The 15,946-nt window shown below is 47.7% G+C and overlaps 1 protein-coding gene and 1 long non-coding RNA gene across 5 annotated transcripts in view; one reads left to right on the top strand and one right to left on the bottom strand.

The window, feature by feature from the left end:
* The window catches only part of NET1 (neuroepithelial cell transforming 1), a 50,000-nt gene that overhangs the window by 10,701 nt on the left and 23,353 nt on the right, over positions 1-15,946 (bottom strand). For 2 of the 4 annotated variants that reach the window (XM_040545931.1, XM_040545941.1), the window contains exons 2-3: positions 12,981-13,047; positions 8,500-8,559 (exon numbers count right to left, since the gene is read on the bottom strand). In XM_040545931.1, the coding sequence (XP_040401865.1) occupies positions 8,500-8,559; positions 12,981-13,047 (127 nt within the window). Of the gene's footprint in view, positions 1-744; positions 898-8,499; positions 8,560-12,980; positions 13,048-15,946 lie in introns of those variants that run through there. The other 2 variants (XM_040545952.1, XM_040545963.1) reach the window with 2 other exon arrangements.
* Positions 1,055-5,948, top strand: LOC121064438. Its single transcript, XR_005816505.1, has 2 exons — positions 1,055-2,533; positions 4,058-5,948. It is a non-coding gene; the product is annotated as an uncharacterized LOC121064438 (long non-coding RNA).

Raw genomic sequence — 15,946 nt, forward strand, 5'->3', positions numbered from 1 at the left:
ATACCCAGCACACCGGTTATACCATACCAAACACGTACATTTTAAGTATTAGAGGCGATTTATTCATATTTATAAGACCTGCCGTATTTCACTTCTCTCCCAGCACCTGTTTTCCCTCTTGCAGGAGGCGATTGCCCAAATGGGGCTGTTTTAAAGGCAGGGCTTTAAGGTGGGGGCTATGTGCGCAGTGTGCTGGCCCCAGAGCTGCCTGCAGCTCCCTTCCCCTTGTCCCCGAGCGGGGCAATAACGCCCTGCCCAGTGCCGCCAGTCTCTGCCTGACTGCTGAACTTTGCCTCCAGTCCCTGCAGGAGACGTGCGATAGCCTCCCCCGAAAGCAATTACCCTCTCTGCATAACAACACAGTATAAAATCAACTCTCTCTATATATATAAAAAAAAAGCCACCAACACTTCGGCTTTGGCTCGAGGTCCTAATAAGGCAAAATCCTGGCAGCGGGAGGAGACGGCGCACGCAGAGAGCCCCCCGGAGCAGCCCCGCTTCGCCCCCCGCCTTCAGGACTACCCTCCAGCAGGAGCCTTTAACAAAAAGTTTTCTTTTTTTTAAAAAGTTTTCTTTTTTTTTTTATTTTAAATCACAGCCTGCACCTCAAGGCGGGTCCGGGCAGCACCTAGCTCCTCACCGTCCCCAAACCCACCTCTTTTACCCTCAAAATCCCCCCCCCAGACCCCCAAAAACCCGCTCTCCGGCCCCTCTTTTCCCCCTCGTTCCCCATCTCCAGCTCACCTCCTGCTCCCTGAAGGCCTGGTTCTGGGCGTCGATGACACGGATCGTCCTCTTGACGGGCAGCAGCCCCCCGAGCTCGCCGGGCGCCACCATCGCCCCGCGCCCCCCACCGCCCCCCGCCGCTCTGCGCCCGCAGCCGCGCCGCGCCCCGACCTCACCGCCGGGGGCGGGGCCACGGCCGGGACCACGCCCCTAAGCCCCCGCCCCCTTCCATAGCCCCGCCCACCTCCCTCAGGAGCTCGCCCCTCCCACCCCGGTCCATTTGCCTGCCTTTTTTCTCCTAAAATCCTTAAAAAACGCCCCAAAACGGGAGCTGGGGAGGCTTTGCTTTAAGGGGGGGAACCTGTGAGGGGCGAGGGGAGCGTTCCTCACGTTTTGTGACAGAAAGTGGTTTGGAAAACACATTTTTTTTTCTGTTTTTTTCCTTTTTTTTAACCATTCGGGTTAAAAAGAGGCAAATTAAAAGGCGTGTTTTGGTTTGGGGCTATTTCCCCTCTTTTTCTCTCCTGGCACTTGTGGTTCTGAGGCTCAGCCGCCCCTCAGGCCTGGCGGTGGGACGCGCTTCTCCTCACGGTCTCTCTCTCGTTGCCGCCACAGGGGCGCGAGGCGCTTGCCGCCACAAATTGTGGTATTTTTTTAACCAGCCTCAGCCCTCCCTGTTCAAAAACCCAAATTCTTGTCCAGACCTGCACTTTTAAGTCGGCTCTTGGCTTCCAAAGCTGTGCTGGCAGGGCCTGAGCCGCTCCCCCTCTCCTCCCAGGGGAGCCTGCCCCAGCAGGCCCGGCCGTGGATGCAGCGGGGCTTGTAGGGTTTGTTTGTTTGTTCAGTCCTATTATTCCTGGCACCGCCACAAACCTCTGAAGTAAAAAGGTCTCCTGTGCTGGTGGAAACGCACCGAGTTTGTTTGGTGGTAGAAGGGTGGCTGCAGGGCTGCCTGGCCGTGCTCGCCCACCTTCTTTGTGGAAAAAGGCTCGCGCCCCGCCAGCCCCAGTCATGTCGTCCTCTCCCCTGGCCCGTTTTGGTTTGATTTTGGCCCTGTTTGTGTCTTTTGGGTGGAAAACTTGGAAATCCAGGCCCCTTGAACCTCGGTTGGGGGTCAGGGTTTACAACATTCAGGGTCGCCCAACGCAGGATTCTCAGAAACTTGAGGTCCTTCAGATGGGGGGATCCCGGTCAGCCCAGTCACCTTCCTTCCCGCTAGTCAAGTCAACTGGTTTTACGACGACAACTAACCAACGGGACTGTGACTCTGGAAAACCCATCACTGAGTTTGATCGGGGGTTTGGGAGTGCCTAAAAGCTTGATTCTCCTCTAACCTAAGGACAAAGGTTTGATAAATGTGCTCTAAAGGGCCCTGAGTTGGGAGAGGGGAACAATTCTCGACCCAGACATCTCCCTTTCCTGAGATGGAGATGTGCAGAGCCAACTAAAAATAGGACGTGAACAATTGGGACCCGGGAGGGAAGGCATGAAGAGCCACACATGCACACAAGGGCGGCTCTTGAACGAGTCTCGTTAGGACCAGAACGTGATGTCCTGCGTCTCGGAGCACTTCGTGCCATCCCAAGTGTTTTCTGTGATGTAAGAGTTAAATAATTGTCCCTCTCCTTGCAGAGCCCTCGGGGAAGGGACGATTCACCGCTGGGAGATCCCTGTTTGTGCGTGACACCTGCTGAGGCTGCCTATTTCACCATGATGCAAGCCTGCTGAAGTCATGGAGAGGGAACTGAAGGCTCCAGCCTGACACACCGGGGCTCCCCGCCTGCTCCTGGCCCAGCACGTGCGATAGGTACGTGTCCTGCACAGCCGATCTGGGTAGATCAAGCACTGTTTCAAGGTAAAATCCACCTGCGCGGTGGAGATGCGCACGTGTGGGTAGTTGATGACCCACACGCAGCACCGAGCACACAAAGGGAATAAATCTGGAGAAGCCTGAAGATGGCAAGGGTGGGAGGTGGGCAAAAACCACTCCGGTGGGCAAACCACCCTGAAGGAGGCTGTAGTACTTGGGAATTCTCTGAAGAAAGCCAAAACAAATGGAAAAAGAAAGGAAACTCGTTCATCCTGCAGCAGAAGCTACCAAGCCCAACTTCTGGAGTTGTACCCTACACACTCCACACCACAATCCCAGCTTCCCTCTACCCACCAACATCTCCCTCTGTGTTCCCAGTGCCCCTTTACCCCTCTGCCCTGACCCTGGCTGCCTTTGTGCCTTCCCCAACCCCTCTGGGCTGCTGGGCAGGGTCCGGCCCACACCAGGACTCCGAAGCCAGGAGAATGCCGCCCGGCCAGTCTCTGCACGGAGCGACTGTAACAGACCAGTTCTTCCTGCTCTCCTGCCAGTGGTATTAATAGCATTCCTCCCCTACACTCAGATGTGGATTTTCACTTCTAGGAGTGAAATACCTCGGTGACTCCCATCCTCCTGTCGCGTTAGGGAGCCAGAAGGATTTCGAGTGACAGTCACCCAGCCCTCATCGTTCAACGCTCGCTTTTAGTTTGGGTTTTCATTTCCATGGAGAAGAGTGGGCTGCTGTTACACCGAGCTGCTTGCCTGACGTCCTGGGCAGCCTCATACCTACGTCATTCTTTGCTCCTGCGTGTTATTCTGGGTAGGACTGCTACTAAACACAAGTGCTCTTGGGGGTACTGACGTGCCATTTTGTTATTTCAGCCCCAGAGCATCATCAAATAAATTTTAGATTAACAAACGAGGAATTCCTAAGAAAACACGCATCCGAATTCTGGTCTGCAATTCCAGACTGTGGTAAGTTTTCACAGTTAAAAACACTCAGTTGCTTAAACAACACATGGCATCTGACTAGTGCCAGGGGTTGCCAAGCGTGGCGTGCAGACCACTCGGGGCAGCAGGAATGTTGCCCCCACAGCTGAACGTGTCCTCCAGCACCCGTGTCCTGGGCAGCCAGCACTCACGACCTGTTTTCCTGTCTCTTCTCTTCGCAATACTCAAGCAAATCATGTGCGAGAACAGCAGGCAGACACAGTTAATATACAATCCTAGCAGGCCTGGAATGTGATTTTCAGCCTATATTCAGTGGAAGAGTCATTCCAGCACCCTCCATGTCCTCACAGTTCAGGTCTGGCCAGGTTACACAGCCCCAGCCATCAGCCAGGGCGCTTGGGGTTGCTTTAGTTTATACCTAACTCTGCAAGAAGGATGTTTGCTGCTGCAGAGAGGAGCCAGAGACAAAAGATCTCGCTTCTGCCACTGGCTGCGAAGGAAAAGACCCGAGCTGGTGCACCACGGCAGCCTGGAGGCAGGGGGGTATTCCTCAGCGGGCACTTTTCCCAGTTTTCACAGGTCCCGGATGCCTCCAACGTGACTGACATCTGGATTCAATTTCTTCAAAGAAAGAACCTGCGACATTTTAATCCCTTCGGCGGCTTGAAGTCTCGGGGAAAACGAAAGCATCCATTACATTCATAGCGTATTCGTTTTCATTGTTGTGCGTGTCCGTTTTGAAATCCTGCTTACTAGGAACCGAAACCCGACTGAAAACTAACTTTACAGCTATTCCTAATATGCTATATACAGCATAACATGCTCAAGGACTGGAATATGGACGATCTCCACAGGCAATCATCTCCCATCCATTTTCACGTACCCGGGGCTGTCAGCCCCCCGCTGCTGTACACAACATTGTTTACCGTCCATGAGCTGTGTTTAACATTCCACTCCCAGATATTTATATTCGGAGCCAAATTCAGAGCAGTCTTCTGGAAAATGAGCAAAAGTAGGCTATGACCCATCAAGAGACGATTGGGTCATCTGAAAAGTTTATGAGCCGGTCTGGAATCCAGCATTTATTTTGGATGGTGGGAGGTCACTATAATTAGCTGCCATTCAACTCCATCACACAGTTACAAGTGGAAAAAACAACAACCCGCAGCGTAGATGCATTTTTACTGAAATAGAGCCTCCAACATTTTGCAGAGCTCTGGAGGAAGAGTCACCTCAACCATCCCCGAGCCGAAAGTTTGTGTGCTCAGGCCAGGAGAGCAATTTCCATCTTATGAATACGAACGCTACGCCCAAAAACACGGACCGTCCGAGCTCGTGGTGTTATTACACACAACATCTGCCCGAACAACAGAGAAATGGCGTGAGAAGCTCCAGTTGACTTCAGCTCCCAACCTTCTCGCGTGCCAACTGCTGTTTTTCGGTTGCACGGTGCAGCCAGTGCCAGCGATACTCATTTTGATCAAAGCCTGTTTCCAAATACAAATTTGTAACTTATGCACGGGCACGTTCTTGCATGAATCAGACCCGCCAATAAAACTGCCATAAAAGTCCTCGCGAGCAGTTATATCTTTGGGAGGGGGAAGGGAGGAGGGCGGGACTGTTTTGGTTGTTTCTTTAAAGATTGTGGATATATATTCCAAAGGCAGACGTTACGGCTGCATTATGTCATCGTGTTCTTTATGCTGCGTTATCCCTGCCTCGAGCCAAGCAGCTTCTGTGGACTCTGACCACGGAAAGACACTCGCTGATGGTTTTGAGTGATCTGGACCAGCAAGAATGCAGACACACGGGGATTCTCTCTCCCCCTTCCTCTTTTCTTCCAAGTCATTTTCTACCGTAAGAATATTCGGGTTTCATCTGCTTTCCCCGGAAGGATTGTCGCTGTCAGCTTTAGCGTCACAGTCTCTCTCTGCTGCCAACATGAGCACAACTCCAGGGCTTGTTTGGGCTGGACTCCTCTCGCAGCCAGGCTGAGTAATATTCACAGAGCTGGTCCCTGAAGGTGAGTAAGGCTTGGAGAGGGCACAGCACGGAGGTTCATAAAAGGGTCTCCACTAAGACTTCGCTTCCTCTGTGGAATCCCTCTTCCTAAAGCCTTACACAGACAACCCATAACCAGCAGAAAACATCATCCAGACAAGACGTGATTCTTACATATTACTCAGCTTGGCTTCATTCTGCCTCTGGTAAAGTACACTATCGCATCCGTGTATTCCCTGTCATGTTCTGAAAACTATTTATCCAGTTGCTAGCAAACATCAAGATACACACGCCTTCAAAAAACACAGGACTGCTTCCTCCCGTGAATCATTTAACGCCTTACATAACTGCGGATAACATGCAATCAGTCTGTACGCGATCGATTAACAAAAAGTAGCTCATAAACCTACCTGAAATGCAAAAGTAACTCTCAGTATTGAAGCATAAAGATCTGCTTAACAAATTCCTGTCTTCAAGTTCTTGTTTCTGCCCCTGCACCGCAATTCGCTTTCCGTTCTTTCTTACCCAGACAATTATCAGTAGCCCAACGTTGTAGTGTTGCTCCAGAAATGATATGGGGAGAAAATACCTCCTTTTCCCCCCAAAAAGGAGGGGGGAAATGTTTTGGCACATGAGAAGGGGGGCGGCTGAGTGCTGAAGGAAGTGGCTGCTGTAACTGTGGTCTCAGGTTATAACTTCCCACTCGTATTTTGACAATGTTTGGAGGGATTTTTAGGCTGTATGTCAAGGAAGAAGCTTAACAGGCCTAAGAGATCTGGTTCATTTTTGAGCGGGACTCTGGCGGGCAAGGAGGAGGTTAACAAACCCAAACAAACAAGAGCAGCCTGGGCACTGCGGGCTGTCTGGGGTGGCGCGATCTCCCCTGCCATTTTGCATACCACCTTCCTGGCATGCGGAACGATGAGCTAGAATATGCAAGGTTTAAACATCGTGAAAGGCCTGCTCGGCCTTTTCAGAAAGACAGGTACATGCCCAAATTAAATAAACACTCCCCTAGCTTTATTTTAAAAACATACATTGGGTAGGACACCAGGTTTGGATACTACGGTGCCTGCTCCTAAACACCTCTTCGCAGGACCACTGTCTACAGGGTGGTTTTGTCAGCACAACTATGTCTGATAGGAGTGTGAATGCGGCACGCTGGCAAAACGCCCCTGTTACTACAAGTGTGGCGACAAAGCAGCAGCTCGGCAGCTGGGCTGTATTTGCTGGGGGAGATAGTGGAGCCGAAATAAGAGCTACGTGGTGGAGTTTGACACTTAATACTGACAAACTCTGAAAGTCAGTTCCCATCTGTAACATGGGGATAAACAACGTATGACCTAACCTATACATAACATTCTTAAATTATCTTGAAATTCCCTTGAGACCTTATTTTGTTAATGAAACAGATACATCCATGTCTAATGGAGCTAAATTTTAGCCTGTTGATTCACCCTCATCCAATCTAGACAGAGCAAAATAATCTCTACAGCATTAGTGTGTGATGAGACTCTGAAGTGCTGGTGATATGTTTTGAAAATGTGACTATAAATAGTTGATTGCATTGTGTTTAATTTTTTTTAATAACCTTGAGGGTTGTTATCAAAAAGCCTGCAAATTACAACCCAATCAGTACTGTTAATGTCTTTCAACAAGGCTACTAGAGTATGTTTGGTGGGTGTGCCTCACTCTCAAATATCCCAGAGAGCCTGACCCTTTCAAAAGAACAAGGTAAAAAGTCAGCTTAAACAAAAGCTGCAGTCTGAACTTTGACTGTATTGCCTAGGGATTTCCCTTTTTCCTTGGAAGATTCCAGTTAAAACTCTTAAAAAGCGGGTAAACATGTTACTGTCGATATTTCAGTTTTGCCTTAGAAGTGATTGCTTTGTGGGAGAAACCCTAGTTCATGCAATTTTGTTCAACACCCAACTTAGCCCAATTAAAAAGAAGAGAAAAAGAAAAGAAAATCCTCTTCCCCGAGGGCAGCTTTCCTAGCCATAACACTCCCATCTGCATTAGAAAACCAGAAAGACCTCAGAAAGGAAACAAGCCCCACAACACAGTCAGCGCGGAGGCACCAGCACTGCTGCGTCACGCAGCCCTCGGCAGAGAATCCTTTTCGCTCTTTTCCCTCCCCTACTAGGAAATCACAGGGATGGCCTTATCTGGAGCAGGAGATCTAGTTTAGAGAGGTCAAAGCCCGGAGTTAGCCTGCTGGACAGGACAATCAGTGATGACAAGCATCCAGCAGTAGCCAGGCTAAGCGAGGCTCATAAATAATGCACAAACGCAGAGTAAGTGGCAACAAACAGAGGATGCGCTGGTCATTAGGTCAAACAGGAAATTCCCCACTAGCAAATTACTTTTAAACCCAGTCTAATAAACTGTAAAACCCGCTTGTTAACTCTCAACTCAATAGCGACTTCCTAGGGGAAAAAAAAAACAATTTATCTCGTTCTCCTCTTCAGAGAAGTGTCTGACAGTGAGATCTTCAGGCCAGTTGGAGAGCGGGAAGCAGATTCCCGTTCAGAAAACCTAGCTCGTATCTTTGCCCAAGATACAGCTCTGCAACTCCCCACCCTCAATTTTTTAAGTCCCTTTAATCCGCAGCCTTAAGAACAATTTACCGCCCAGCCTGTCCAGCTTGTTTGCAAAACAATGAAGTGCATTTGAAGGGGGCTTTGCACGGTTTTGCTCCCCACGGCTTGAAAATGCTTACTTTTTTTGCTAAGTGCAGGTTACGCGCATTCATTTCACACAACACCACAACTGTGGCGCATTTAGGATTCAGATGATTCAAACAGGGGATCACAAGCAGTGTTATGGATATCCCAAGCAGGACTCAGCCCACCCCAGAGGTGTATCCGAGAGCAAACACAGCTGTACGCGGCTCTGTGCTGCTGACGGGGAAATGCAAAGACACAAAGTACGCCGTTCCCCTGGGTAAGCCACCGCAGCTCACCGAGGGGATGCTTGCACAATACCGTAGAGCAAAATGTTTTCATTACCTTAAAGTCAAGGCTGCAGAGACTGACCACATCATCGTCCTTCTCTCGGCGCTTCCTTTTCTGTAAGAAACGAAACCAAGTTATAGCTGTGCACTTGATTTGCAACCTGAAAGAAGGCTCTGTTTTTTACAAAGTGGTCTAGAGACATTTTTTAAACGTTATTCCAGCAAATAACTCAAAAAAATCTAAAGGTTGACAATAAACACAAAGCATGTTTATGTTATTTCGTGAGGTTTGTCATGTGATTATACTTATATGCTACGTTTGTTTCTCTGCACTCCCATAACTGTGACTGTGAGTAAAGTCTTAAGTAGGAAACCTCAGTAAGAAGGCAGAACGTGGCAGTTAACCACTGTGAAATGATTCGAGGTTCATTTAGACCATTATGGTTTCTCAGGTCAGCAATCCAGCACTAAAGCTGGGCTTTTTGAAGGAGTTAGGTACCAGGGGGGTCAGGCACGGGGACCCATAGGACTTCACATCTCTAAGGGGACACCAGCAGATACCATATTTAATTCTCATCATGTTTGATCCCCAGCCTGGCTGGCATTCGTGAGTGAGGGGTCCACAGATTTCCCCTGGAGGCAGTGCCAGCACAAAGCAGTTTCGCACTGGGTTATACAGCTGTATGCACCTATGCGAGGGCACTTTGGTCACTTATTTAATCACCTGCTGTGGACGTGGCCAGCAGGCGGCTGTGGCTGAGGCATCCCTGCTAGGAAGGCAACAGGCTCAAAGAATACGTGTGTTTGTGGAGGAAAGATGAGGCTTTTGGCAGGGCAGCTCTCAGCTATTTTCCTTTCCGAAGAAGAGCAAAAGTCAGTGGAACAATGATCGGCACGGAGCTTCCTGATACCTCCCACTATTTCTGTGCTATCTGGGCTTCTACGCTATTTTTGCATTACCCAGATAATGGAAAACTAAGCGTGGACTCATCCTGTTGGACAGTACCAGCCTGGAAAAAAACATGGGTCACGAGCATAAATTGGTCACCCATGAAACAAGCACTCGATTTTCGTCCTGTGCCTGACCCTTGTTGTTCAAAACTAGGGAATGAGCAGAGTCCATCTTCTTCCACTTCACTAAGAACAGAGGAAAAAGAAAACAAACTATTTTGTGTTTTTATATTGGCCTGCACGTTGTTCACTTGTTTAACAGACTAAACACTGAACCATTCCCATTGAAATGGGAAGAACCACCTCTCTGCAGCTGCAGAGGGAACTACTATCGCAAGCCTATTCTGAAAACTGAAAAAAAATTCTTTTTGTGTGCTCTGCTAGCCCAGCAGCTTGACTTTCTGTCAGAAGCAATTCCTGTTTTCTTTGAATTTATTAATCTATTCATATAACTCGAAAGTTTCAGCTTTAGTAGAGGTTTGTCATCATTGTAAGTGTATTTAAAATGTTTGAATACAAGCATTCAAATTATTTTTAAGTGCTGACCAGCCGAGTTTACATAGCTCCTTTGAAAATCTGATGCTGTTGAAGGGATGTCCAGCCCCCCTGGAGGGCTTCAGAAACCTGTTCTCTTGTTTGCTCGTCCTTTCACATCGAGCATTTTTAGGCTCCAAGGAGTCTTCTCACCTGTCCACGTTATGCTAACTCCACCATTTAACTATTAAATTAAATAAACACGTGTAATGCTGAGATACAGAAGCTCACTCACTAATTTCTTATATTTTGTGTTTTTGTGATTTTTTTTTCTAACCGATCAAAGGAGCTAAAAGAAGTGGATTCAATTTCAAAGTCCTCCGATGACTTCAAGCAGCGTTTCTGGTTTGTACCTGAGAAGACAGGACAGTGCCTCTGTCATGTCACTGAGTCCCTTTGCTAACTACCGAGGAAAAAAACTCTCACGTTAGGCATTATGTCTGACCAAATTTTAGCATTGTCACTGCATTAATGGCCCAGCACACTCCATGCTTTTTGAACAGACCTTTGGCAGGCTTGAGAACATATGCAAACGCAGACATTTGTTTTTCAGGCTTAGTAAAACATTCAGAGTTGGTTATTTACCAAACCCTACAATAAAAGACTGCTATAACCACACCTTTTTGGTCTGCAGATTATTTTTCCCATATGTAAGGCGAGGATATTAGCATCTATTTAACAGAAGGGAGCTTGCAATAAAGACAAAGACACCACGCCTTTCTGGTCGGAATATTATTCGTTCCTTATGCAGGCAAGGATATTAACATCTTTACCATAAAGCTCCAGACCAAAGCCCAGACACGAAAGGGAGGCCAAAGTTTTGTTTTTAAACTGGCTAGACTTATGCAATAAGTATTGCATTGGCTGGACCCCATTTCCTTTGCCCAATATAGTTTCATACAAGAACGTAGACGTTTGAGTACAGAGCCAGCTGTATCATTCCTGCGTGATGCCAGAACAGAAACAGATTCCAGGAAAACTGCCTCTTCAGACTGCTCAGACCTGGGCGTTTAAAGCCACACGATAGAAAAGAAAGCGCTACGGTGCCGTTCGCTCGCGTTTTTGAGACGGTCACAATCAGCGATGTGGCACGTTAACCTCCTCACGAAACTCCAGTCATGTGGAAAAAGTTACTTCTAGGAAAGTTATTAAACTGTAAAAACCGTGAGACCTGATTTTAAGCTCTCAAAGAGGTATTGTAAAGGAGAAGCATAAAAAATGCTAAGCAGGAGGGGGAATCTAAATATTTTGTGACTTTAGGAGACCTAAACAACGCCATGAATGTGAACGTTAATTACATTTCAAGGGCTCCGATTAAAGCTCCAGGAGCTTGGATTTCAGTTTGCAAGCGGTTCCCGTCAGCTAGTTTTCCTTACGCATATTAAGGGCTTTTGCATGAAAGCAGGAAATTTTTTTTGGTTAGGAGTCAGTCTGGTTTTCTTGCTGCTTATTGCTCACCTGAAGTCATAAAACACCAAAACAGCATCACGACTGTTAAATCAACAACGATCAAGTGTCTGTTTCTCGTAGACACATCCTTCTTAACGGAGAGGAAGAAAGGAAAGCGACCAGGAGTAACCTTGCTCCCAGTCAGAAGCCATCCGGAGGATGTTTGAACCCAAATTGTGCTCGTCTTTTCTTAGGACTGTGCACAGAACAGGCACTGGTCCTCTTTAAACCAACCCAAAAGGATATTTGCCCCGTTACCCACTATCCCTGAGACTCAGGCCAGGTACGTTTTACGGGCTTTGGGCTGAAAAGCTGCACAAACTACGGCATGAAGAGCTGCTGTTTGTGACTGGCACATGAGTAGTTGGTTATCATGGGGAAAAAAAGCCTCTTGTGCAACGCACATGGGAGAAATAACACCAGGAAAGGTACGCTTCTTGCTTGCCCACGGGCTGCTGCTGAAATACAGCGCTTTGGCCATAGATGGCTTTGATGATAGAGCACCAAGTTTTCAAGTTTTAAATAATATAATTTCTAGGGCTTTGTAACATTCGAACGCGTAAGTTCAATGTAGCTGTAGTCACCAGATGAAAGTTTCTAAAATTAGGCAAAACACATCTACAAGCGCTTACGGTTTTGTTTTATCCACTCCCACACTGGACCGGTGTCCGTGCAGCCTCAAATCTGCACATGGCTGCCCTTCAAGGCACAGGCAGCAAAGAGCCTGTCCCAACGCACGCTCTCACAAGAAGCTCCAGCTGATTTTAGACGGGATTTCCTTCATAAAAGGTGCTCCTGTCCTTTTCCCCACCCCCAGACGTTCTCACGCCCTTTGTCGTGCCGGCGCTGGCATCCATACAGCTCGTGCAGTCAGCCGGCTCAGCTCATCCCAAACACTTTGTTTTCCTTTTGGTAAAGCAAGTTTTTCAGCCAGATCCGTCTTGCTGGCTGATGATGGGATCACCGCTTCCAAGGGCAGCGGGGTCAGGTCAGCTTAGGGTGCTCACGAAAATGAGCTTTAAGATAGGCCAACATTTATATACCCAGCACCTCCTTCAGCTGAGTAATCACCTCCAAATCCTCAGAAGACAGACTTCATGAAGAAGCATTTAAGAACAGAAATCCAGTGAAGGTTCTCTACCAGCACTAGAGGCTGAAGCAAGATGTGAAACACCTCCCTTGTTGATGCCTGTTATGGGATGGAGAGAAGAGTCCAAGGCTTTCAGCACTAAGGCCACACATTTGTTCTGGGTAGTCTCTATACCAACAAAATACAGATTGCTGCATTTAAGAAAAAAAAGGGTTTACTTTTATACCAATGCTTTACATCTCACTACTGCAGTGCCAGCTTAGTTAGCAGGACTGCTGAAACACATCAGAAAGTAAGAGGTCTATGGAGAAATCACAGCGTCCAGGATATCCTGTCTTCTCTTAATCCCCGTGTGCAAAAAGTACCCTCCAGCTACAACCTCAGTGGCTTAGGAAGTATCTGCCTAGCCAGGTAGTGAGAGGAATGGGTTGATTTTCCTGCCCCTCCAAGCAGTGGGACCTCCACGTTCCTATTCCTGCTTTTGTCACAAGCACCACCAGGGGTTTACTCACCAGGGTAAAGTCCCAGTGTGGTCCTGGAGTCAGAAACGTGAAAGAGCTGCCTCGTCTCAGAGGATACCTGCGGGGAGAAAAAAGGATTAAGGTAAATGACAGATGTAGGTTATCAATTAATACAGCAGCCCATACGTTCTCCACAGCTTCAACGGTATCGTAGGCCTTCAGCTCCTAGCCCAGAAGTCTTGAAGACAATGACGTAGCAGAATCTTTAGGAAGGAGAGACCAAAGGGTTGCCAGTATTCCCTGGGACAATTGCAGGTGGTAGACCAAAAATCCCATTTTATTACAGTAAGCAGCACTGTGCGACAGAGGCAGGCAGAACCCTCCCACTGGGCCCTACAGGCTGGTCAGGAAGAATCTCTCTCTTCGACCACAAATCTGCCAATTATTTTAAACCTGACCAAGAGGAAGGATAAAAAATAATAATAATAATAATAAAAACTAGTCATATCGTGACCTCATTTTCCAAGGTTAATGAAGCTGAAATGAAAGGAAGCAACAAACTGCACCTTCGACAATGCAGCCTTGTAGTTTCCCATAAAATTACAAGCAGGAATTGAGTTGTGGTCTTTCATTAAGTCATTCTCGATCCAAGAAAGTCAAACCACCAGAAAGTAATACATACAATAGAGCGTTTGTATAATCCTTGCTCTTTGAACAATGGTAAACGAATTGCCTTATGCAAGTCATTTATTGTGCTAGCATGGAGTTAAGCAAACAAGTTACGTTCCAGCTTTCACTGTCTGGTGGACTTAAGGTATGTTTCCAGCAACAATTTTTTAAAGCTTATTCTGGCCCTAGTGTGGAGAAACATTTCTGTCCGTCATTGGGTTTCTGCATGTAGAATTTTAGTCCCAAATGGGCCACAGGGTTTTTTTCAAAGGCAGCCAGCTGCATCACCGAACGGGGAGAAGATTTCCCCTCTGCTGTCAAAAAATCAGACAGAAAAGGCATCTCCCCGCCAGCTGCACCTTTCTTCTTTGTACAGAGATCCCCCAGGATTTTCAAAAACCTGGAAATAATATAGGAATGCAAATCCTTCCGAGTTTCAGAGGACTTACACACCAGCATTGCTGAAAATTCATCTCACGGAGTATTAGTAGCGCTTCACGTCAGCAACTTTCCGTATCAGGAGAGAAAAAGCATTCGTCTGTAAAAGGTTTGTGCAGGGTGCGGTGTTCCGGATTGGTATTTGGAAAAAATAAGTCAACCACCCAGAAAATACTTTTGCGCTTCTACCAGCCAACGCAGAGCACCAAGATAAATGTTTCGTGAAGTACATCTTACTCCAAGAAAGATGTGAAAGAGTACAGGATGCTTTTGGTGACGAGGCAAATATTTTATGCAGCAGCTGTACACTGTGGACATTACACGGGTGAGATTTTTAGCACTTTCCCCCCCCAGAAGCGAGTTTCCATGCTGACCCTTTGCTTAGGATACTCCTGTTAATACAAGCGACACCGTATTGTACTTTCTGAGAAGACATCTAACCAAGTGGTGAATGCCCGAGCTGGTTCTGTGCTCCTGCCCCCGGGAAGGCAGCACATTTAGTTTCTTGAGACGACCCCAAACTGCTATCAGGCGCCTGGAACCAAGATGAAACCTCTACGTGCAAGAAGGGCCTCCTCTCTTCCCTCCCCGTTTGGGGTGAGGGAATGGGGCTGCTGGTCCTAACAGGCTGGAGCAGACGTCAGCAGACAATGCTATACTTTGATCCGGATGGGGAGTGAGAGCTGCGGGGCTGCCTGAGGAGGTGGCGTGGAACAGGAGCAACAAACGCATCCCCGCGGCTTCTGGGGAGGCCGATGTCCCCTCGGGACCTGCCGAGGGAGCATTTCACCCGTGCCAAGGGTTCGTGCGAGGCAGTGGCAATGTGAGAGGTGAAAATGCTAAGTGAGCAGCATCTACAGTGGAAAATCTGGAAGCTGGAACATTCAGAGTGGTTAGAATACTAAATATGCCACAAATATCTAAATATATAGGCACATAAAATACCTGAAATATATAAAAAATAAGCTGTTTCAAAACGCCACAAGCACGAATTACAATTTACATAAACCCAGAGGAAAATATTCCTCAGACCGCACCGCTTTCGGTACCCTTGGATCAGCCAAAACCTTTTAACACAATCGCTTTGTCTGTGAGAGCGCTCCAGAAAGGAAGGTGGCATTTCCAAGAGCTGCATACTAGGACGCTGGATGGAGAAGAATCCTCTAGAAGGGAACATTCTTTGGGATTTATAAGAGTACATACCGCTCGGGGAGAAAAAAAATCTGGGAAGGAGCATTGGATTTCTTTGAAATTTAAACTAGAGTTTAAAAGAGTTTTTCTCTCACGAGAAAGAAAAATCCTCGCTGTTTAATCCCAACCTGCTGAGCTGCCCAGACCAAAATTTATGAGTTTGATTAAACCTTCCTCGACTGCAGCTAGAAAAGCAGAGAGCTAATTAATGGTCTGCAAACCGTGCCCTGCGCGGCCAGACAGAGCCACCCGGCTCATTCGAAGGCGCGAGCTTTCTAGCTGGGAAGCAGGAGCATGATTTTATTCCACAAATCTCGATCTCCGGCAGCAGAGGTAGCCAAATGGTGGCCTGGAAGCCACGCGAGGCTTCAGACTGTCATCCCATTACGGATGGGGGCTGCTGCTGCTGTCCTGCGGGTGACAGAGGGGCCGCCGGTGCGGAGCTGCCACCGGGGACAAGCGGGAGAGTTTGGCCCGTCCGTGTCCCTGCACTCAGTTTCCAACCCAAGGGGATTTTATGGGGTTTAATCAAGAACATCTTTTCAAGAAAGCTCAGATTTAAAGGTATTCTGCACAATCATCGTGTCCTCGTGGGTTTAACGATCACTGCAGATTTCCAGTTACTGTCCAACACATCTCATTTCAATTAGAGAGCCGTTAAATAGGATTTTAATCCGAAGCAGCGTTTTGTTCTGGCCTGCACGTTATAAGGCAGTGTG

Source organism: Cygnus olor, chromosome 1 (assembly GCF_009769625.2).
Source record: "Cygnus olor isolate bCygOlo1 chromosome 1, bCygOlo1.pri.v2, whole genome shotgun sequence".
NCBI classification, from domain to species: Eukaryota; Metazoa; Chordata; class Aves; order Anseriformes; family Anatidae; genus Cygnus; species Cygnus olor.